At 44.1% G+C, this 23,487-nt stretch overlaps 1 protein-coding gene across 3 annotated transcripts in view; it reads left to right on the top strand.

Moving 5' to 3' along the window:
• The window catches only part of LOC310786828 (pre-B-cell leukemia transcription factor 1), a gene marked incomplete at its 5' end in the record, with an annotated part of 57,653 nt that extends 36,290 nt beyond the window's left edge, over positions 1 to 21,363 (top strand). For 2 of the 3 annotated variants that reach the window (XM_083648138.1, XM_083648140.1), the window contains 7 exons: positions 10,517 to 10,761; positions 13,286 to 13,476; positions 14,650 to 14,785; positions 16,695 to 16,854; positions 17,601 to 17,713; positions 18,931 to 19,020; positions 21,222 to 21,363. In XM_083648138.1, the coding sequence (XP_083504264.1) occupies positions 10,517 to 10,761; positions 13,286 to 13,476; positions 14,650 to 14,785; positions 16,695 to 16,854; positions 17,601 to 17,713; positions 18,931 to 19,020; positions 21,222 to 21,314 (1,028 nt within the window). In that variant the 3' untranslated portion in view covers positions 21,315 to 21,363. Of the gene's footprint in view, positions 1 to 10,516; positions 10,762 to 13,285; positions 13,477 to 14,649; positions 14,801 to 16,694; positions 16,855 to 17,600; positions 17,714 to 18,930; positions 19,021 to 21,221 lie in introns of all 3 variants that reach the window. The other variant, XM_083648139.1, reaches the window with a different exon arrangement.
• Between the last annotated feature and the right edge of the window lie 2,124 nt (positions 21,364 to 23,487).

Below are 23,487 nucleotides of genomic sequence, written 5' to 3' on the forward strand. Positions count from 1 at the left end.
GTTGGCAGTAGGAGAGCTGTGTTGTGTGAAAAATGCCACACAAGTGTGTATAGTCACATAGAGGGAATGGAACCGAACTGGAAGCTGCCAGACTTCCCAATCTGATAATTTCTCTTGAGTTGATACTGTAGCCTTTTTACTCATGAGCACACCAGTCAAAGTAAATTAATCTCTGACAATTCTCTGCATCAGGCTAATACAAATAGCCCAAGGCCATCTCATAGTAGTCATCCTGACACTGCATTTATTAGTAGATTGGTTCAGTCTCAGCTAGGGGAAAACCACATTGTCAATATTAAACAGGGCTATTCTCTGCATATACACTTCCTGGTCACCCATGGCCAAAGAGATGCTGCTACGTTGTGCGACTGCCCTGCTAACGGAGATAAGACCGTGAAGAAGCATGACCAGTGCCAGTTCCATTAACACAGACTGACAAGGGAATTGCAGGGACATCAGGGGGTCCGGGATGAGGCTGACGACACAGCTCATAACCCCCCTCACTGCCCCTGCACAAGCTGAGGGTGGCATGGTGGTCGGTCACCTTCCCTCCTTGGCCTGGTTTCACTGTAGTGTGACATGCTCGTCTGCTCTCCTGAAGGAATGGCTTTAATAAGGTAGAGCGGATCAAGGCGACTGTTAATGACATGCAGGCCCAGTCAACACGCGGCCCCAGGCCATGCATGGCCGCGCTCTGCTGCATGCTGCTGGACACTTGTCTGGATGCTACAGCGCTGGCTGCTACCCATCCTTTTTTAAATTCATCAACCTCCACACTATTGATCTCTGTCTGTGCATTCATCACATGCAGTGTTTCAGAAATGTCTTGCTTGATTTTTCACTAATGAGGTGAATGTTGCCTCTTGCCATTGATATTTGTTTGTTTTTTTCTTCAAAATTATGCCAAAATTTCGTCGACGACGACCAACTGCAGTGAAGTGACAACATTGTACTCAGGAATTTTGGAGGGGAGTGGAGAAGTGGCAGCTGACCACAGGTGTGAAATTCCCAACATCATACATGGCAAAAAGCCAATCAGAGAGCAGAAGTGAGCGAAAGCCAATTCTTTCGTACTAGTATTTAGGCCTATAGCTTCTTTTCTATTCCCAAAATGGATGATGACCAATCATGCTTAATTCTAAATGATTCCACTGGATTAGCAAATTGAAGAGCATCTCTGAAACCCTGGGTGTTAGAAAACCCTGGCACTCATTCCATTTTGAGTTTCCAGGAAAGAAAAAAGCACAATTGTTTTATCTCTCTCATCAATACATACAATACATTTTAACTAGCCCGAAGGGGCAACGGTATCACGAATGTCGACTGTGGGCTCATTGTTTAATGTGACGTTTTTAAGTCTTGTCCTATCAGAGATCAGAAAATATGAACGCCTCAGGCTGCGGCTGCATTCACTTCATTCTGGACTCTGGTGTGATCGGGTCAAATAAACTAATCTTATATTTAAAACTTTCTACAAAAAAAACAAAGTTGGAAGTTGGCAGACAGGAATATATTTGACCTGGGGCCACGAATATATTGTCTGTCTTGAATCATGGGAATATCCTTCACTTCAAATTCCAAGTGGGAAGGATGTCCGCTGTAGCAGAGGCTGCATTATTATTGGTTGCCCTAAGGCCTCGTTGGCCCTAATTATAATTAGCATCATTAGTGCTATCTGCCGTGGACGGGAGGGCGTGTGCTCGGGCCCTCCTCCTAACAAAGTGCGCTGGGTCCTAAGAGCTGCTGGTGACATGCAGGAGAAGCCACCAAAGCAGCTTAATGCACTGGCTGTCAGCTCCGCTCCCCTTGGTTGTCACCTTCTGAAGAGCACAAGGCCTTATCGCTTTAATTGACTCTTTATCTTTTTGTTAATTTCCCCTTTAGTGCAATAGCCCTCATTCCACCTTCTGATATGTCATTTCACATTGACGTTTGCATGACTTACAGGAAGTCGCTGTATAGATTACCATATTTCATGAAAAGGCAGATTTCATTTAACAACCCTGTTAAGGAGCTCACTGGCTGGTTAATTGTCTTCATTGTCTATTAACCTCTTTCATATTGTCTGTTAACCTTTTTCCTCTCAAATGAATCCACGACTCCATATTTACGATCTATGCTTTCAAAGTAAACGTAGTAAAATCATTTCTTTTTTGACACTCCCCAAACCTCTTTCTGTGCATATCTAATGAGTGGAAAGTGGAATATAATTTTATATCGCTGGCAAGAGTTTAAAGACTTCAATCTCTACAAAGGCAAACAGAGGGGACTTAAGGGTATCTGGATTGAACAGTTTGATGCCTGTCGTCTTCCTCCTGGTGTATGTTGGTTCTCTTTCCATTCCAGTACACTTGCGACTGTATAATGAATTATGCCGATGTTGAATTAGCATGTAGCTGTCGCTTGGGCTCTGGTGCCTGCCTCGTGACAGGACCACCGTAGCACAGGCTGGTGCGGAGAGAGAGGGGGCTTCTACTGTGATTTATTAACTGCTGAAGCCACAATGAAGTGTGCCCACTGAAGCACCAATGCAAACAAATAGGGCCAGTGCTGTCACTGTCAATTCAAGCAGACACACCGACCACAGCCTGACCAGAGAGGGTTAATTATGCAAAAGCTTTCAGCAGACACACCAGTCTTGTTTTTAAGGACAGTAAACATTTGGCTTGTCAGAGACAAAATTACATAATGCCTCTTCAACTTTTTTTTTTTGAGTTTGAGATTCATAAACATAATGCCATATGTTGAATATCATGTCTAACTTTTAAGATTAGGCATATTTTTCATCGTATACTGATTATCATATTGCTTAACTCTGTACTTTAAGTAGCTATACTTTACATATTAGTTTTCAAATACACAGGAAGATCTGGTGAAGCAACATTTCATACTCATTGACACACTTTTTTTTTTATTCAAATTTGTTAGTAGTACTGTACACACTGTACAAGATTTTCCAGAAACACTATTACATAAAGCTAAAAGTCTAAAAATCATTACAGTAACTTCTACAGTTTCAGAGACATTTTTCCTTTTTTTATCAAGTTTTTTCATTTTCATTGTACCTGGCTGATTCCACCTGCCGGTCGTTGCTCCACCCCCTCTGCCGATCTATCAGCTGCTTCTTTTCACCTGGCAGCAAGGAGTTTCTCTGACAGGACGTAGTGCGGTGGAGGATCACGCTATTACCCCCAGTTCCCCTCCCCCCGAACATACCCTCCGACTGACCCGAGGAGGCACTAGTGCAGCGACCAGGACTCATACACCACCGGCTTCCCACCCGCAGACACGGCCAATTGTGTCTGTAGGAATGTCTGACTACACTACCCAGATGCCCCCCGAAATGTTTCCCCTTGACTGTGAAATCTAATCCACTCACTGATCTGTAGCACATATTAGCTGATGAGTTCCACTCACTGGTCTGTAGCACATATTAGCTGATGAGTTCCACTCACTGGTCTGTAGCACATATTAGCTGTGAGTAGCTTTCACTCCTGTGTGTCCCCATATGAATTTAAGGCTGATTCGAACAGACACAAAAGGTCCAAAACAGAATGGCTGCAGATTGGAGCTGTGACATCAAGTGAAAGCAATGGATAATAATTTAGAAAAAGAAAAATAGAATGGTAATCTGCCAGATCCACATTTTTTATTTTGCCAGCATCTTTAATGTGATTAATATGAAATGTGATAAGCAGACATTGCTGATGCTGTGTTTTTGACTGCACTTCCCTGTGTGTGTGTGTGTGTGTGTGTGTGTGTGTGTGTGTGTGTGTGTGTGTGTGTGTGTGTGTTAGTGTGTGTGTGTGTGTGTGTGTGACTGTGTGTGTGTGTGTGTGTGTGTGTGTGTGAACACGTGTGCGTGCATGTGCGTGTGATGATTTTCCTTGGATCTTCTGTTGATGAGGTTTGTGGTTGTCTATAGGTGGCGCCGGCTCTGTTCTTTGTCAGTTTTCAGCCATGGTGGCTATCGCTGCTCATGCTAACTACTCAGTTCTTCTTCTATTTATTCCTAACAAACCGCTGTTGCTACAGTCAGAAATGTAAGAGCATCACCTTCTATGCGCCAGAGGAGTTTTTTAAGGAAATAAATTAATTGAATAGAACAGCTAATGTTAAAGCCTCCCCAGCCCACCCCCCAGGAAAAGTAATACTCTTTTTTTACAAGGATTTTACAAAATGTCTATGGAAAAATGAATGGGGAATGAAATCCCTTGGGCCCCATTCCGAACCCGGAAGAGGGTGTGACTTTGGCACTCTATAGCAAAAGGGACATTTATTTATATGAAAACATCCGATTGGTAGTCGTAAGGTCTTGTGCCCTTCACCTTTCTAATCAAAATGCTCTTAGAGATGTCACACAGCAAGGCCGTGTTGAACTGCCTGCATATCTGGACAGGCTGTCACCTGACCGGCGTCCAGTGTCACTTTTGGCTGACATAGCTCCCTGCACTCGTACCCGTGACATAACGCAGTGGATCACATTTCAGCATCCCCTTGCAGAGCGGAGGGCCTCCAGTGGTGTCTGGCGGCTTGAAGTGGAGCGAGCGATCTCTGTCAGAGGCAGAGGCCTGGATGTCTGACCGTACATCTCGCTAACTGTGACAGAACGGCCCAACATCATTAATTAAACATCAGGCTTCCTCCAATCATCAGATGGCCATGACAGCCTGCCATGCCAACAGTCCCTGTCCACATGCCTTCCAAATCTAGAAGGGGATTAAATATGGTAATGGTTTTTGACAGCCTGCCATTTGCCTCTGTTAATCTGATAGGATAACATATCGGGACTACAGACCACCATGGTGCGCTGTAGCTCTTTGGGTCTGCTATTGTTACGCCTTTACTGAATCATTTTCAAGATGTGAGCAGTGTCCTGGAAGAAATCTTAATCCTCTGAGAAGCTTAGTTTGATACAATCCCAAATACTGTCACTGACTCAAAAGTCTATTTTTAGACGTGGATATATGTGTGTTTATTGCTTGTGTTTGCAGTCCATTTTAATTTTTTTCATGTTTATTGTGTTATTTCTGGCGAGGTTGCAGCCAGGGTTGAGTGATATGGCGAGGTTATTGCAAGACCTGTGTCCTTCCCAGTGATAAAAAGTTGATCTCAAGTACCTTTACTCTGCCTCTAAAACGATGCTGGCTCCAGGCTGCCAGGCCACTTCTCACAGTGCCATGCTTCATTATGATGCTGGCTCCAGGCTGCTAGGCCACTTCTCACAGTGCCATGCTTCATTCCCCTCCAGAGAGAGGAGAGACTTTAGTCTCCTTGTTCAATTAAGACTCACCCCGAACTCAAGGCTAAGCTGAAATGATCCTTCTCTGTTGCTCGCAGTTCAATTAATATTTTAATATCCACTCTGCCATCTTAGTTCACATGAAGCCACGAGCCAGTATTTTTGAATGACTCATAGAAATAGAGGGAACAGAGATTGTTACACGTAGAAAACAAGCAAGCCGCAGGGGGAGGGGGGAGCGGGGGGAGGGGTTTCAGGCAAGCTGCTCTCTCCAAATAGGTACGTAAATCATCTCGGAGCATGATATTCCAAGCTTATCCTCAAAGAGCAAAGCTTTTTCCTGAGCTGCCTGGAAATGAAATAAATATTCTCGGATAAACGACCAGACGGTTAAACATCTACCTCTCCAAAAGCCAATTGCCCCGGGTTTTTATTAAATATCGATTTGATTTGTAAAAGGCCAGATGTTGCGAGGTTAAATAAATGTCATGTTCTCCCGTAAGGTTTCATTCCAGGTGACTTTTCTTGTCGTCTCGCTGGGTGACATTTTGTCTTGCGTTGTGTGTGTGCGCGCGCGCGCAGCAATGGAAAAAAAAAACTGGCCCAGTGCTCGCCCATTTTGACCCAATCCATTGCTTTCATTCTGTATTTATTGACACTGATGTATCCACGCGGTATGAACACGCAGCGGGATGGAATCAATCAATGCTCAAATCTCATATTCTGGGTGTTATCAGTGAATTCATCAGCCACCGAAGGCAATGAAAGAATGCTTTTATTCATATTAGTACAGAAGGAAAGCGCGGCTTAAGGCCTCCTTGGGAGAATTGCCTGTCAACAACAACAGGAGGGAGGAATACGGCATTGTCTGACAACAAGCCATCTTTGAAACGCCTCCAAGAGGGAAATGGCATCCATTAGAGACTTACAGAAAATGTGTGTTGGCCAAGGAGGCGGGGGGAGGGGGCTGGACTCACACACACACACACACACACACACACACACACACACACACACACACACACACACACACACACACACACACACACACACACACACACACACACACACACACAGATAATTGTTTATCCCTGGGAGAAGCGTCAGTGTTTGTCTGCGGGTGGCTAAGTAAGTTCAGCAGCACTATTGGACAGGGAGTGCCCGACAGACCCAAGGCTCCACAACGTTACGATGAATCAATTAGGCTGCCATTACCCAATAAAGTGGCCCTCACTGAGTCGTGTAATTATGACCCACAGCAAAGCCAATTTCATGGAAGCCCATTATCCCTTTCTTTTCTTTATTAATTTTATTTGTTTGAGATAATCCCCTGCATGCTTTTAATTATGTGCTTTAGGTTCAGGGCGGAATAAATAAATCATCGTTTGCTACCATCAGACATTCGCTTCCGATGACACAAACACACGCGCACACACACGCACACACACACACACACACACACACACACACACACACACACACACACGCACACACGCACGCACGCACACACACACACACACACACACACACACACTGCAGGTCTGCGGTTTCGTCCTGAGCCTGTTTACCACATGCTCCTGCCTGCGTGGCTGATGTCCAACAACACTGGGAAACTAACAGTACCCATCACATCATCAACATACAGTATCTGTCCTCGTTATTAGGATCACATTGATTAGTCACTTAAATGAAAAGCAAACGCACGGCGTCCCTCTGCATGAGCCCTACTTGGAGCAAGTTGACTTCCCCATCCGACGGTACGATAAGAGCTGTTAGGGGGAGCTGATATTATAGGCAGCAGCCACTTAGCTTGTTCTCAGCTCAGAGGACACTGTGTATGTGTGACAATGTGCTGTCAATGAGGGATGACAGTACACAGCCAACATGGCGTAATGCATTGTTCCTTCCTGGGTCCCTCCTGACAGATGCTCTCCAAGACAGCTGGATCAGCAGCAAGAATGGAGCTGGGATCTGGGCTAGGCATAAGGAGAGGAGCACAAATGTGATGTGTGGCTGATTAGAGGGGGGTATACAGATGTCAAGCGAGCAGGGCGTGGGGTTCATGGCGGGGTTTCTGTTCATTGTCAGCTTGTCTGAACGTGAACGCAGTAGTCCCCCTTTCCTTTTACCGGCTCTTTTTGCTGTTGACCTTTCTCTTTTCATCGTTCTAAATACGTAGGCTTACCAGCATTTCCCCTCCCCTCTCTCTCGCTCTCTCTCTCTCTCTCTCTCTTTTTCCCCTCGAAGACATCTTCTAAGAAATGACCTGCACTGGAACAGCCGCTCTCTTAAAAGAGTGATGTTGGAGGTGCTTTAAGCCAAGTAAAATAAACACTTCATGAATGTTAAGCTGGAACTTGGCAGACGTGAATCGAATCATTTTGTGGACACGGGGAATTTTTATGTTCCATTTTCATTTGACAGTCTAGACATTTTATGAGTTTGGGAAGAAAACCGAAGGCCTCGGTTTTCAGCAGAAACATCTGAGAAGGGCTTCCTCCCTTTTTGTGCTGCTGCGCTCCAAATTGCAAAGTGCTGTTAGTCATTATTTAGTGACAGCTATTTTTTTCCCCCTCCTCCCATATTCAAGGGACAGAGTCAAGTGAGCTGTCCAAAACAATAGGCTGGATTTAGACTCCTCCCATATTCAAGGGACAGAGTCAAGTGAGCTGTCCAAAACAATAGGCTGGATTTAGACTCCTCCCATATTCAAGGGACAGAGTCAAGTGAGCTGTCCAAAACAATAGGCTGGATTTAGACTCCTCCCATATTCAAGGGACAGAGTCAAGTGAGCTGTCCAAAACATTAGGCTGGATTTAGACTCCTCCCATATTCAAGGGACAGAGTCAAGTGAGCTGTCCAAAACAATAGGCTGGATTTAGACTCCTCCCATATTCAAGGGGCAGAGTCAAGTGAGCTGTCCAAAACAATGGGCTGGATTTAGACTCCTCCCATATTCAAGGGGCAGAGTCAAGTGAGCTGTCCAAAACATTAGGCTGGATTTAGACTCCTCCCATATTCAAGGGGCAGAGTCAAGTGAGCTGTCCAAAACAATGGGCTGGATTTAGACTCCTCCCATATTCAAGGGACAGAGTCAAGTGAGCTGTCCAAAACAATGGGCTGGATTTAGACTCCTCCCATATCCAAGGGACAGTCAAATGAGCTGTCCGAAAGAATAGGCTGGATTTAGACATTAACATTTGGAACGAAACATTTTATGAATCCTGCGAGAATTGTAAATTTTTAATTGGCACTGGAATACCTAATGCACTGCAATACCTAATTTTCTTCTTAAAAGTATGTGCTGCTGTGAGTTGTTTTTCTACCGAAAATTACTTCCAGAAAGTACAACTCATTTTACCCTACGGGATATTGTGGTGCGCTCTCATTTTAACACCCACTTTAGTCTGGTATTTATGAGGTGATATAACGATAGAAAGAAAAAGAAATGAAAAAAAAAACGACCGTCACCTTACCACACTGGTGAATGTTCAGGAGGAGCTGGGGAGTGGGACCTGTGGTGAGGCAGCCTGCATAAACCAGTGTGGACAGGAGTTTAAGAGTTGCTGATGGAGCGGGTTCGATCGGGTCGCGGCATGACGCTATTATAGTAGAGAGGTGAGGAGAAGTGTGAAGTGACCGGCCTCCATGCGTTATCGCTGTGTTGAAGGAGTCTGCGTAATATGACAGGATGTTTGTACAGTCCTGTGATCCAACGACTCCCCCCCCCCCCCACACACACACACACACACCCTCCACCCCCGAGCGCCACACTCAATCTACCTCCTACCGAGCCCATGGCCTGAACTCCTGACCTCTTCCACTCGCCAACAGTTGCCGTGTTTGCATTTCCAGTCCACTTAAAGGGAGGAGGGGACTGACCGAGCCCTGCCCCCCTCCGACCCCCCTTCCTCTGGCGGTACAGCAGGCCTCATTCTCATCCCAGTGACCCCCTGCCCAGTCCTCCCAACCCGGACAGCAGTCTGGGGTTAATGCACCAAGCACTCCTATTGTCTCTGACTTAATGAAGTGCTGCCCGCTTGTCCCTTCTCATTCAATGACAATGAGACACTTGACAAGTGGTAACGTTTTAAATGGCTATCGACACACACACACACACACACACACACACACACACACACACACACACAGTCACCAAGTCATACCTCGCATAAGCAGCCGAGGCTCTGTAATGATAATGCCGGCTGCCTTTCGTGCACTTGTCTTCAGTTTTGGATCCTAGCGCACGTAGAGCGGTGAAGAGGTGTTTGATATTGAAATGGATGGTCCTCAGATGGAGGAGGAAGCAGCCGTGTTTTCACCTCAGAAAATGGAAGGTTGGACCCGGTCCTCCTAAAGAATGGCAAGGGAGACCTCTAGTGGAAGGGAGAGGCACCGCTCCTGTAGCATTCCGCCAACTCCAGTGTTGTTGACAGCGTCCGCCGTCGGGCTGTGGGGGATACTGGTGTCACTTATTGTGCAACACCAAGCATTGCCAACATATCACTTAGTGCATAGGCAGTGTGTTTGTGCTGAATGTGATGTGACAGGGAGGAGGTGAAAAACAACAACGGCACATTAAACCAGCACTAGCATCTGATTTAGAGAAGTGCCATCACTGACTCCTAAGCCATGATACCTAACCCTTTTTTTGATATTAATGCATTTTATATGATCTACTGATGTGGAGTGATAGAATTTGGCACCTCGTATTGTTTCATCATATCACATCAGGGCATCTTTGTGGCTCAGCCAGCTAAGTACCATTTACTGGTGACATGTTGGGTCTGAATGCGGCTCACTACCCTTAAATATATATTTAAAACATACTGAATAACGATATATTATTTTCACTATTTACTTTAGTTGACTTCCTGTAATCAAACAAATTAAGTTTTATTATCTGTAGTGTTGCCAAAGTATTTAGCCATATTCTTTATTCATGACCACAAATGAGTAATAAAAAGGCAGATGATTCATCAAAGGGATAAGCCCCATCAAGACAGGCTGCTCATAATTCCAGCTAGTCTGACTCTGCCCACTTGACTCTTTGAGTCTCTGCCTGTGTGTTTCTCTTGGCTGCTCCGCACTGCATCGCTCTTTTCAAGCTGGCGTCTGTGAATGCACCGCCATGCAGCAGCAGCCTGGGTGCAGCTCAGCGTCTGGGTGTCAGGCATGGAGTCAGGCTCTGCAGCTGACAGCTTGTTACGGGGCATCACGCTACTGTGGGGCGTGACCTTTGTGAATGACCTCTGACCTCTCCTGTCATTGTAGTGCTGAGTATCCGCGGCGCCCAGGAGGAGGAGCCCCCAGATGCCCAGCTCATGCGATTGGACAACATGCTGCTGGCAGAGGGCGTGTCCGGCCCGGAGAAAGGGGGCGGCTCGGCGGCGGCGGCAGCTGCGGCCGCCGCCTCAGGGGCCGTGGGGCCCGACAACTCTGCAGAGCATTCTGACTACCGGGCCAAGCTGTCCCAGATCAGACAGATCTACCACACAGAGCTGGAGAAGTACGAACAGGTGAGAGCAGTAACACAACAACAGACCAGCAGAAATTCATCATATTCATATCATATTTCATTGGTATCAGCCCATCCATAGGACTGAAGGACTGATCATTATATACAATGAAAATGTAACTAGATATAAATATCGGTAATCTATCTAATTATAACAACAACAGCAATAATCCTTTGCATATTTTGAGAACCGTTCGTGGGATCGGCTTCAAACTCGGGGAGTGCGCTTAGGGGGACCTGATGGAGAGCAGTGTCGAAGTTTGTGCAATTTGGACGCGCATATAGTCATAGTGCCACCTACTGGCAACAAAAAAAGCAGTTTATCTCAAGGACTGTTTGTCCGCTCGACTAAGAACTTGGCAGGTGCACTGCTGGTGACCCGAGAAAGTGCAGTGTCAAATTTACCAATTGTCCAATTTGACCAATCAGAACATGGCTTTCACGTATCTCAAGAACCGTCCGTCCGATTGATTTCAAACTTGGGGGGTGCGCTGCTTGGGGCCCGAGAAAGTGTAGTGTCGAATTCCATGCAATTCAACCATTTGGGGGTAGCAGTGCAAGCAGGGGGGGGAGGGGGGTGATGAGTGAAGGAACATATGTGTGAATTGGGAGAAGGAACCTTGCATGACAGCTGGATTCACATGAGATCTCTAGATCAGATCACGCGGAATGTGAAACAAACCCACCCATTTGCCAGCGTCAGGTTAGAGGAGAAGGGGAGGGAGGGGAACAGGCACTGTACTAGTCATATTAATAATATTAAGATCTAAACAAACTTAAAGAGTCAATAAAATTTTAAAAGTGGACAAAGGATAGTGGAAATTGCATAAAATGCTATTGCTAATACAATGCATTAGAACTTTCTAGGTTCAGATGGGTTCAGGTGTAGATGTGCAGTATTCACATCTTTGGACTTTAATTTGGTAAAAGTAACTGCAAGGCCATTTACTGAGTTTTGTCTTGTCGGATAGCAGTTGAAAATCACCATTTCTGATTGTGAGACTGCAGTTGCAGTTAAAGCCTACAGGCACAAAATGACTCTCGCTTATTTTGTACCATTTGCAGTGGCAGTTTTGTCCCAACAACTAGCACATTAATAAATCAGTGCATCTTACTACATTATGGTGTGCTGGTTTGTTTGTTTACTAACTAATAACCATATGGCCAACCATTAAGACACAGATATGAATACATACTGTCTTTGATGAGATCCATATATGTTTTGCATAGCCTTGAGGTCTGCTTGCATTTTAATTCTATAGAAACCACAGCATCATGCCAATTTCAAGCACATAGGCAGGGGAGTGTTGATTGTGGAAAAGTCTGTGACTGTGTGACCAGTGCATGATGACAGTATAAAACTATTCATTCCAGACTTTGACAATATTTAGGATTGCAATGGATTTAGGATTACAGTGTAGACAGAAGGAGAGGTACTCAAAGAGTCATAGCAGCATCAACAAGAAGTCTGCTCCAGATGCCCTCCATCCAAAAGATGCAGTCATATCACAAACAATGTAATTTCATTGTGGCTAGGTTAACGTAGATAATTACAGTCTGTTTATATCAATGGTAAATAATTTAATCTGATTGTGCTGAGCAGGTCCATCTCCCAATTTTCTTTTAATTCACTTTCCCGAGCCTTCAAATCCAGGTCTTTATTGCACACTGAAATCCTATAGGCAACACAAACAGGAAATATTGCCAGCTTGAGGATCAAAGTGGCTGACAACCCAGTCTTAACATATGGTGGCAAACCTTGTATACTTGACATTATAGTTTGCTGTCAGCATGAATCCATTATATCACTTTCAATTCTGTTGATGCTAGAATAGTCCAATGTGTTCAGTGTGTTGTGTATTTATGTATGTATGCCAAGTTTAGTCTTGAGAGGTGCTGAAAGGGTTCACAGGGATGACTTTCACTCATTGCCTTGATAACCAACACATTTATGACAATAATTCAATAATTCAACTTTCAGATGAATGAACAAGACACATAAACAGGCAGATAGACAGACAGGCGCACAAAAAGACTGACAAGGGTGACTGCAGAGAGAGATAGACAGGGAGAGAGAAGGAAAGTAAGGGTAAGGAGGAGAGTTAGAGCAATATGGTGGCAGATTCACGCCTGGTGTCACACAGGGAGGATAAATGTAACATGGTGGCATGTTTGTCTCTCAGGGTGGCTACACTGCGAACGTGTGCGTCTGAGAAGGGAACAGCTGTCATTGGTTCCTCTCAACACACTGCCATCACCACTTCTGTTAAATATGAAATATATATCAGCACTTATATTCCCCCATGGCATGATGAAAATGATTTTCATTTTTCAAATTTCCTCTGTTTTTACTTCTGTGCTTTTAATCCCATATCCACTCTCTCTGCATGCAGATGAACAGTATGTTTCTGTAATGGACTGGCGAATTTGATACGGCCACATTCACAAATGATGGCTGTATCCACTGGTGTGATCCGTTTCTATTGAGGGAAAGTGTTTTGATTTCTGCCTGTCCCCCTAAACAGGCGTGTAATGAGTTCACCACCCATGTGATGAACCTGTTGCGAGAGCAGTCGCGCACGCGGCCCATCTCGCCCAAAGAGATCGAGCGCATGGTGAGCATCATCCACCGCAAGTTCAGCTCCATCCAGATGCAGCTCAAGCAGAGCACCTGCGAGGCCGTCATGATCCTGCGCTCTCGCTTCCTCGACGCCAGGTGTGTGTCCGTGTGTGCTCATATTTTCATCTTTTTCATCCGTCTCTATGCTCCGTTCCTTGCTGCAAATATCCTGCCATGCTAACAGCACTGCAAACGCCTAATCATGTGTGTCCCTCGCATCCTGATGTCGAATGCTATAAACATGTATTACACGCTGTTTTGCTACTTACCACCCAGCTACACACAACATTTTGGCTACGTTAGGTTTGCATCTGCGGATAACATTTGGACCAGCATACAGCGCGATTCTGGCCAGTAACCGAACGTTCTCTCTGTGCTCTATAATGCTGCCCCTCCCCCCCATGTAATGGCTTGTTCCTTTTGATGCATGCTTTGGATTTGCATACATTTCTCTAAGGATAAATCTCACTCAAAGTCTGAGTTGGAGGCATAACATTTAAATGAGGCTTGCGCTCCAAAGCTTACAAAGCTCCCTATCTATTCTGTTGCAAATGATTGTGGTGGTGCAGGGAGAGGAAGGGAAGGGGTGAGGAGGGGAAGGGAAGGGGAGAGCTTTCACTGGATGAGAGGCACTGCTATGCTCAGCTCCACTGATTAATCTACTGGCTGCTACTGGGGAGCCCATGCTGTGCACATTTACATATTCTCAAGCAGGCGTTTGGAGTGTGGGACAGATCTCTGCACAAATCTCCTCACCAGTGGATGCATTCACCAGTGGATACATTCACCAGTGGATACATTCACCAGTGGATACATTCACCAGTGGATACATGGAAAGAGATTTGACAGTGTTCCCCTCCAGCTTATGTAAAGCCCTCTTGAGATGTGGCACATGCAGACACAACCTGATCGGTGCAGGAGATGGAGGGGTCAGAGGCACCAGCATACTATTTTTGTCTGATTCTGAACCTTATTATGAAAGTGTTGCATATTTGGGGCTTTTGCAGGGTTCGTTTTATTTTGCACGCCCTGACAAATCAATACGAACAATATTTCATAACGGATCATTCTCATTTTTTTGTATGTGTGCTATCATGCTGGTGTGCTGCACGTCTACAGTATGTGCATTATCTGTGTGTTTATTATTCTCTGTGTATAAATTAACAGTATGAATAACCTTGATGGTGCTGTTTGTATGTTATTCTGATTGACTTAAATTTGATTTTATTTCTGTTCTAACTAATTATGTGGTCTCTTCTTTTTTTTCAGACGGAAAAGACGGAACTTCAACAAGCAGGCAACAGAGATCCTAAATGAGTACTTCTACTCGCACCTCAGCAACCCCTATCCCAGCGAGGAGGCCAAAGAAGAGCTGGCAAAGAAGTGTGCCATCACAGTCTCCCAGGTACATCATAGAAGAGTGCACACACACACACACACACACACACACACACACACACACACACACACACACACACACACACACACACACACACACACACACACACACACACACACACACACACACACACACACACACACACTCTCACTCTCACACACACACACACACACACACACACACACACACACACACACACACACACACACACACACACACACACACCTGTAGGAAGATTGCCACACACACCAGTAACCTGAAAGGGATGTGTAATTTGAATAGGTGAAACAACTGTGAGCGTCTTGGCAAGTCATGTAATAATTCTGTGCATGCAATAGAGACAGCACCTCTGAACTTGTAGCAATACATTTTAGTGAGACAACAAAGGGTTTGGCGTAGAAATATGACATGTCATGAGTTCATAGTCATGTAAATCAAATAAAGCTATTTTTGACCAGTGACTATTCTTAGCTATTAAAGGAACTGATAACAAAGACAGCATTGCTACAGTATCACATTCAACTTCTGCTCTTATCAGAGACTGGACCAAATGGATTTACAATCCAGGAAATATGCCAAATCCAAAGCGTGTTTGCACAGTCTCAGCTAGAATCACTGCTATAAATTTGAACACAATAAGACATTTCCAAAGACATTCTCTACTTAAAGATTCCTCCAAACATCAACTACATGGAATATACAGATACCTCCCATTTTGTATTATCAAAAGACATTGAGCCACCCGTTGTCATAGTTATACATTCCCATGGAAGTGCTTCCTCTACAGAAGGAGAGGTATATAAAGCTTCCGCAGGGTGCCGTCTCCCTGATTGTATGTTATGCTCCAGTAGTTGCCCAGTGTCATCTGCAGGCTAGTAGCGGTTTCCTCCACAGGTTCAAGCACATGAGAGTAATCAACAGGGCCATCAGGTGGTCTCCAAGGAGTACTACCACAGTCACAGACATGCACGGTGCAATGTGATTTACTCAAAATCCTATAGTAACTTACCTGACAACTGAACATATATATCTATATCTATCTATCTATATCTATATCTATCTATCTATCTATCTCTCTCTCTCTCTCTCTATATATATATATATATATATATATATATATATACCGTATATATATATATATATATATATATATATATATATATATATATATATATATATATATATATATATATATATATATATGACAAGCAGAAACAGCCTAAAATATAGGCATTTCTGTTCCAGCATTCCAGCACTCAAGTTGTTTAATTCCTGTGGCAATTTATATAAAGAGGGCAATGACAACGCCAAGGTAAACACCAGTTTGTGTTTTGAATCCATCATTTGGGAATGGATTGTTTTCTCAATTGGTTTCATTAATTTATACAAAATGATTTGAGGATGCATCTGGGCATGATTGTGGAACCTACTCAGGGGCTGAATGATTTGTAGTGTGTCTGTTTCTTGGTCGCAATAAAGGGAAATGTTTACCTACTCTGTGTATTGGAAACTTTGCAGGATTGATTCGGTTTTCATTTTAATGTTGTTTATCATTAGCGCTGGGATTACCCCCATAGCTTCATCTGGGAGTCCATTAGCAGTAATGGGTGTTAGCGGATGTTGACTGATTGGTGCGTGCGTGAGTTCTGATGATCGCTGCAGTCATAGTGACATAATGAGACTGTTATTGGCAATCATTCCATCCTGGCACTAATGTGGATTCACAGCAGCAGTCTGTGTAGCCCCTCTACCCACCTCTGACAGCCTCAGAGAGCCTCAGTGTTAGACATGCCATTAAGGCCAGACAAGCTAAACACTCTGATTTCTCTCACTGCTTGCCTTGACATTTGGTGAGGCTTTGAATGCTATGATCACACAATAAAGAGTATGTGCATTCTGTTATTTGTCTACTCAGGTTTCCAACTGGTTTGGAAATAAAAGAATCAGATACAAGAAAAACATTGGCAAGTTCCAGGAAGAAGCCAACATGTACGCTGCAAGAACTGCCGTGAGCGCGGCTAACGTCTCCTCACACGGAAGCCAAGCAAATTCACCCTCAACTCCAAACTCTGCAGGTGAGACTGGAGCTCACTAGCTCTGAGACATGGAAGTGAGCATTAGTTACAGTGAAGCAACTGCTATATTAAATACAGTATAAAAGTCAAGGCTATTTCCGTACTCTTGTTGGTGTTTTATACATTTGAAATGAAATTATGATGATGTATATAATAAGAAAGCAGCTCTTATAGAAACATGGCAGTCAGCTGGTATTGTTCCCTTAACAAATTGAGAGGTTAACACCCTGAAGACCTCAACAACTACAGCTACACCTTAAGCTTTCTCAGATTAGCCAACCTGAGCCCCATGCCAATTCTCTCTATGCTGACTGCTCTTTTGACTTCTTCTCGATTAACATTGTTCTTCATGCCTCACTATTTAACTCAGTGCATTTCATATTACTTTGCCAGATATATATCACTACAACTTCTGCTACGCTGACATTTAATTCTCTCAGTTAATTCTTCTTTTGTACCGGTTGCAAGCTCGGTTGAATAGCTTCTGAACAACATTAGCATGGCAATAACAAATAGCTTGCCACATGTTGTTGATAGAAACATATAGTTCCCATGCTACAGGCTGCAGCTCTGTACCTCAATGTGTGGGTGCAGCTCTCCTCTGCCCTGCTCCTCTGGCCTGCCTGCCTGCCTGCTAGCTAACCTCTGCATGGTGCCCCTCCAGGCTCCTCCCTGGACGGGCCGAGCGGCTCGCCCTGCTTGCCCTCTTTCTCTCTGTGATTCCAGTGCTCCCTCTCTCCTTTCAGGTTCTGCTGGCTCTTTTAACATGTCAAACTCCGGGGACTTGTTCATGAACGTGCAATCTCTCAATGGGGACTCATACCAGGGGGCTCAGGTGGGAGCCAACGTGCAGTCACAGGTAGGGCCCTGAGCAGTGCAGCATATACCACAGCAGAGCCAGCTCACTGCCCGGGCAAGGCTGCTGCTGCCCAGTCTCACGTGCAGCCCTAAAGCCTGTTGTTTCACCATGATCTAATACAGGGGTTTTCAAAGTCTGTGACTGTGGGCCTCCCCTCAGATAAGCCCCCGCCCCACAGTCCCCCTCGCCAAATTCCTGGATGCCTACAGTATGGGATCGTGATTATGATTTTGATGCCAACAATTATTTGATCTCTACCATAGAGAGAAGATAGCTTCAGACTATTAAAAAAAAGGTCTGAAGGCATTTATTTGTTTCTGACTCTGGGAAAGTGGGACAAACATTCAAATACTACTGGTAGTAATAGTGCCTTACATTTGTTTTGGGAACTAGGGATATTGCAGTTGGGTGACGTCGCACCCGAGTTCATTGTTTTCCATTTAACAGTTGGGAAACCAGCCAGGGTTAGCTCTAGCCAGGCTAGCCATTGTTAGCAGTAACAGTTGAGAAACAACACATTTTGCCCATACAAACACTGTAGCAACATGTCCACAGATTTAGACATTAGACATTTAGACAGTGCTGTGTGTATGACTGATGTAATGAGACACAAAAGACAGAAGTGCTAACAAACAGTATTACTACAACAGACGGACCTGCCATCTTGGATTTTGATGAAAATCCGAGGGCAAGTGACGTCACATGGGGCGTTCCTGACCTTTGAACCGTGCCAACCCTTTGAACCCCAGCTCCCAATACAAATGGAAGGCACTATACAAACTACTGTATCTCTGAATGATCTCTTTAACCGAATCACACACATATACACATATGTGATCTCCTTTTTGATAACTATTGTAATACGTAATGTAACTTCCATTCACTGAGCCTCCCCTGAAACTGTTTGGAGCCCCCCTGGAGAGGCCCACCTCTCACTTTGGAAAACCCCTGATCTAGTACATTCACATTTACTTGTAACTGATGTGTTTACAGTGAGAATAGTAGACCACAAATCATTATTCTTTTTTGTTTACTATTTCAATTGGAGAGTTTATTGTCCATTTTTGTGACTTGTTGTTTGACAAGGATATACTGCATGTGTTGCGCTGGCACAGCACCATACTCTTCTTGTTGTCTTGGCAACCCTCTGTTGTTTTCCTTTGTGCTTCTCGTGTTGAGTCTGACCTTGCTTTGTTTGTTGTTTCTGACTGTTTCAGGTGGATACCCTTCGCCATGTTATCAGTCAGACAGGCGGATACAGTGAGGGACTCACAGCCAACCAGATGTACAGTCCGCAGGGCATCAACGTAAGGGGAAAAAAATCATTTTGCTTTCCTCCCCTACCAATTATTTCAAAGCCATAGGGCTCAGAATGCCACTTAGTGGGACTTGTCTCAGCTCCATGGTCACCTAGTTGATTGCTTGTGTCTGGGTCGTGCCACGGGCAGCACACTGCCCAGCGTACGCGGGCGTGCAGCGGCCGTGCAGCCGACCACACACACGCCGAGTCACCGTCTGAGTCTGTCATGTCCGATGAGTTCTGGCGCAGCACCTGCAGCCACGCACGGCCAGCCGTGAGGGAAGTGCACAAGCAGGTGACACCTCCTGCATCGTGCTTCAAAACCCCCCCTGACCACCTGACCCTGATTAGCAGCCTAGGGCCAGAAGCTCCCAATATAGCCTCCCAGAGCGCAACGCCACAGTCCCACTCAAAAGAAAACCTCCAGCACCTGGGAAGAAAAAACGACATACGTATGTGCCATAGGGGTGTGTTACCCTCTTGTTTGTTTGTGTGTGTGTGTGTGTGTGTGTGTGTGTGTGTGTGTGTGTGTGTGTGTGTGTGTTACGTGTGATTTTGCGGGAGAGTTCGTGTCCATGTGTATAGAAGTGGGGGTTGTCGAGAGAGAGGGGGGGGGTTGCTAGCTGGCGGCGGCGAACAGCAGGGAAATTCACAGCGACAAGCCGTGTCGTAAAGGGGGAAATCGATAAGACAGACACAAGGAGAGCAGAGTGTGGACTTGGGACAGCGATCCGAGCGCATTGCTCAGATCATGTTGCTGCCACACTAATGGCCCTGACAGTGAGCCGTGGCGAGGGGACGGGGACGGTCACAGCCGCGGCTGGCTTCCTCCGCTGTCGCCGTCGTGCCTCAATGGCCATATGATAATCAGATGAAATGTCTCCCGTATAAAAACATGTATGTGTATTCAAATAGCCCTGCTGGCTGCTCGGAGCACATCCCACCGCCAGCTGTGCTAGCCCTCAGAGGCCACTAACGTATGCAGGCCCTGTTCTCACTCAGTCCTTTGACCTCACAGATACGGTTCTCCTTGGACGCCTGCTTGCTCTAGCACATCTTACAGCGGCACAATATGCTGCTTTATTCACTTTTATACCCTGTAAAGAAGCCTCGCAATGCATAATGTAAGAGCGGGAGATGTGTCTGCCAAGCTGCTTTGCTGTGATTTATGTAGCTAAGACTGCTAAGTTGAAATTTCTGCCTCTTCACTCGCCTTTTCTCCTACAATACCACTGATATTGCGTGTTGCAATTCTGTTTCTGTTGGTATGTTTTGTCAACATTTTTCCCGTTCATTTGATTTGCTCTTACAGTATTTAATTGTTATACAATTAAACGTATACAATAGCTTAATACACATTGTACAGATATTATGAAGACAGATGATATGGATGAAGAGGGGAAGAAGAGTACAAGGAAAAGCCCTATTTGAAATGATGTCAAACTGCTCTCCGGCTTGATAATGACTGAGCAGATACATGGTGCGTGATGTGGTAGATTACAGCAGTAATTACCATTTTGAAATAGACGACGCGTCACCAAAGTCAGACATTCTGCCAATCTGACCCCTCCACTTTTTGATTACAGACTGTCTGCTGCCTTCAATGACAGGCTTGGAAATGAAAGGTTGTCGAGGACCATTTCCAGTTTTTCTGATGCCATGAAATTTACTATTAATATCCCAAAATGTTCTGGCCTGTCTCTACTGCTACTAGAAAGGGCCTCCATATCTCTCATTGTGTGTTCATTCCAATTTCAATGTCATTGTTTTGTTTCATACAATTTCCTCATTACTCATGTATTATTCAACATGACAGGCAATTTCTTTAAGACTCAACTCTTCTACCAACATTTGTTTTCAAGACATAAAATGCATTTTCTGCATTATATGAATTTGACTGTACAGTATATGACAGGGTAGCACAGGACTGGATTTCTGCTTGGTTAAAAACATGAATTTCTATGTCAGTTCTGTTCTGAAATAATATTAGCTCTAATTTGAAGTAGGTTAGTTTTGCCTACAATCCAGATTTGGCTTAAGGCTGTGGTTTGAAAGGGTACATGTAGCGCTCGTAGTATATTGTACCTTGGCCTCAGGACTTAGTTCACTGCACCTCCATATTGCCGTGCTGTGGATGACCCAGCTGAATGAGTAATGAGTGCGAGCGTGCAGCATTCAATCGTCTTCCTGTCTCTCCCTTCCTCTCAGGCAAACGGTGGCTGGCAGGATGCTCCGACTCCCTCGTCAGTGACTTCGCCCACAGAAGGACCCGGAAGCGTTCACTCTGACACCTCCAACTGATCTCCCATCTTCCACTCTCCACCTTCCTCCACCTCCACCACTACAGTCCCATAGCCAATAAGCCCCCCACCCTGCACCCCATCAGGACTGGACGTGACATAATGTAGTCACAAGGCAGGAGACATCTGGGGTCTGGGGGTCTAATGATGACATCATCACCATTACGGACAAATTTTCACTTTTCCTATCTGGACCACCGTGACACCGTTAGCAGCCTGAGTAAGGGACGTATATCCACACTTTACAGTCTGTACAGTTTCCACATGATGTCCATGTTGCCTCTTTGTATTTCTCTAACAGTACATTACACAGTAGCCGCACAGTTACAGTAGCAGTATATTGGCCCATGTCTTGTAAATTGAAATGCTTTCACACTACCTCTGTCGAGAATAACAACAAAACAAACGACAATAACAAGCGAGAATCATTTGAAAAGGCTTCACTTTTTGTTTTTGGGAATTTTTGTAATTACTAGAATTTACACCGACACCCCCATGCCCGTTCATTTTTGCCTCTAGCCAAACTGTTATGGCTGCGCTCATGGATTATTGTTTATCTATAGTGCCAAAGTTCAACCCTGGAGGTGCATTTTGATAATGTTACATTGTGCTTTTTTATGTCATGACTTCTACTCACATTTGTCATGCCATACTTTGTTAGGTATCATCAGAGCTCACTGTTAGCCGTGTACCGACCATATTTGTCTCTTAATAATATCCCAGCATTCACTCTCATTTTACAGAGTTTGTATTCACAACTTCTACAACAGACAGTGACACATAAGGCATTTTATATTTCTCGGCCAGATTAGTTTGTTTTCTGCTCATATGCAGGACAATAATATAGATAGAGAATCGTGTTTGATGTACAGTCTACAAGCAAACGACGAAACAAATTCAGTGTGACTCAAAAAGGAGTTTGGGTCCTTGAATGTAGGACCAATTAGGATCAGTTCCCTTCTCTTGAGGTATGATTTTCTGTATCCGCAGCATTCAGAGAGAATTGACTGAAACACTTGACCCGAAAAATTGACCTGAAATACTTAATCAATGACTGCATTAGCAACAATTATGACACGTCAATATGTATTAAAGCACAATAACACCTAATGATTGCATTCAAAGGGTAACATTTGTTTTATGACAAAGAGAAAACAATACAGAGGAAATGTTTTAGTAAGAATTAAATATAGTACTCGTATATGGAACAACAACAGTGTACATACAGTACATTATCACTCATTGTCAGTGTGCGATCAATATAGCCAAATACTGCTGGTAACCAAATCCACTTGTGGGCAAAAAATGAATTTCTTAATCTTCTTAATCTGAATTATGATTTAAAGGTACCATGTTGTCGGGATTTAACACGTTGCAGGTCTTTGTTCTGAATTTACATTCACTTTTCATTTGGTGCTGAAATAATTAGGGTGTTCATATTTTCGAGATTCAAGGGTCCTTTTGCTTTTTATTTGGTTCTAAAACAACACAAAACACCACATTCATAAATATAAAGCAATCCAGAATGTGAAATTAGATTTGTGACCTTTGTTATATGTACAATATAGTATCTGGTCAACATATATCCATTATTACAAACAGTCCTCTTGATATATCAGCATTGACTGTACCGTACTTTGATACCAAAAAATGGCAGAATTGTCATTCTCTGCATTGGGATCAGCTTTATCAACATTTAGTTTTTCCTTTTTGTAGGATTTTATTATCTATAGTACTACTGAGCGTCTCAAAATGCTCAGTACTCAAAGCCAAAAAATGCAGTTGGGATACAGTAGTTTATAGCAATTAAATGGAAACCAATACCCCGATGGCACACAGATCCAGTTGATGTTTGGATATATTTTTATGTCTCCATGTTGTGAATAACTCATATCAGTTTTTGTTCTTCATTTTGATATTCTTTTGCTTGGTTACCGGACTATGTTTTATTTTTATGCTACCATTATATGTGAATTAGCCCAAGAATGCTCTATATATGTAGATATGCACCTTTAATCTTGTTTTGCATCTTTTTAATTTGGACAGTATCCATTTTAATGCAGCCTGATGGCCTAATGGCTACTGTCCCGATGAAGGTGACGTGAAAAGTGAGTGTTAACATTGCTCTGTGGCATTGTTTTTAGCTTAACTGAATCCTTACAACAACATACAAT

Source organism: Poromitra crassiceps (genome assembly GCF_964638095.1).
Source record: "Poromitra crassiceps genome assembly, chromosome: 12".
NCBI lineage: Eukaryota > Metazoa > Chordata > Actinopteri > Beryciformes > Melamphaidae > Poromitra > Poromitra crassiceps.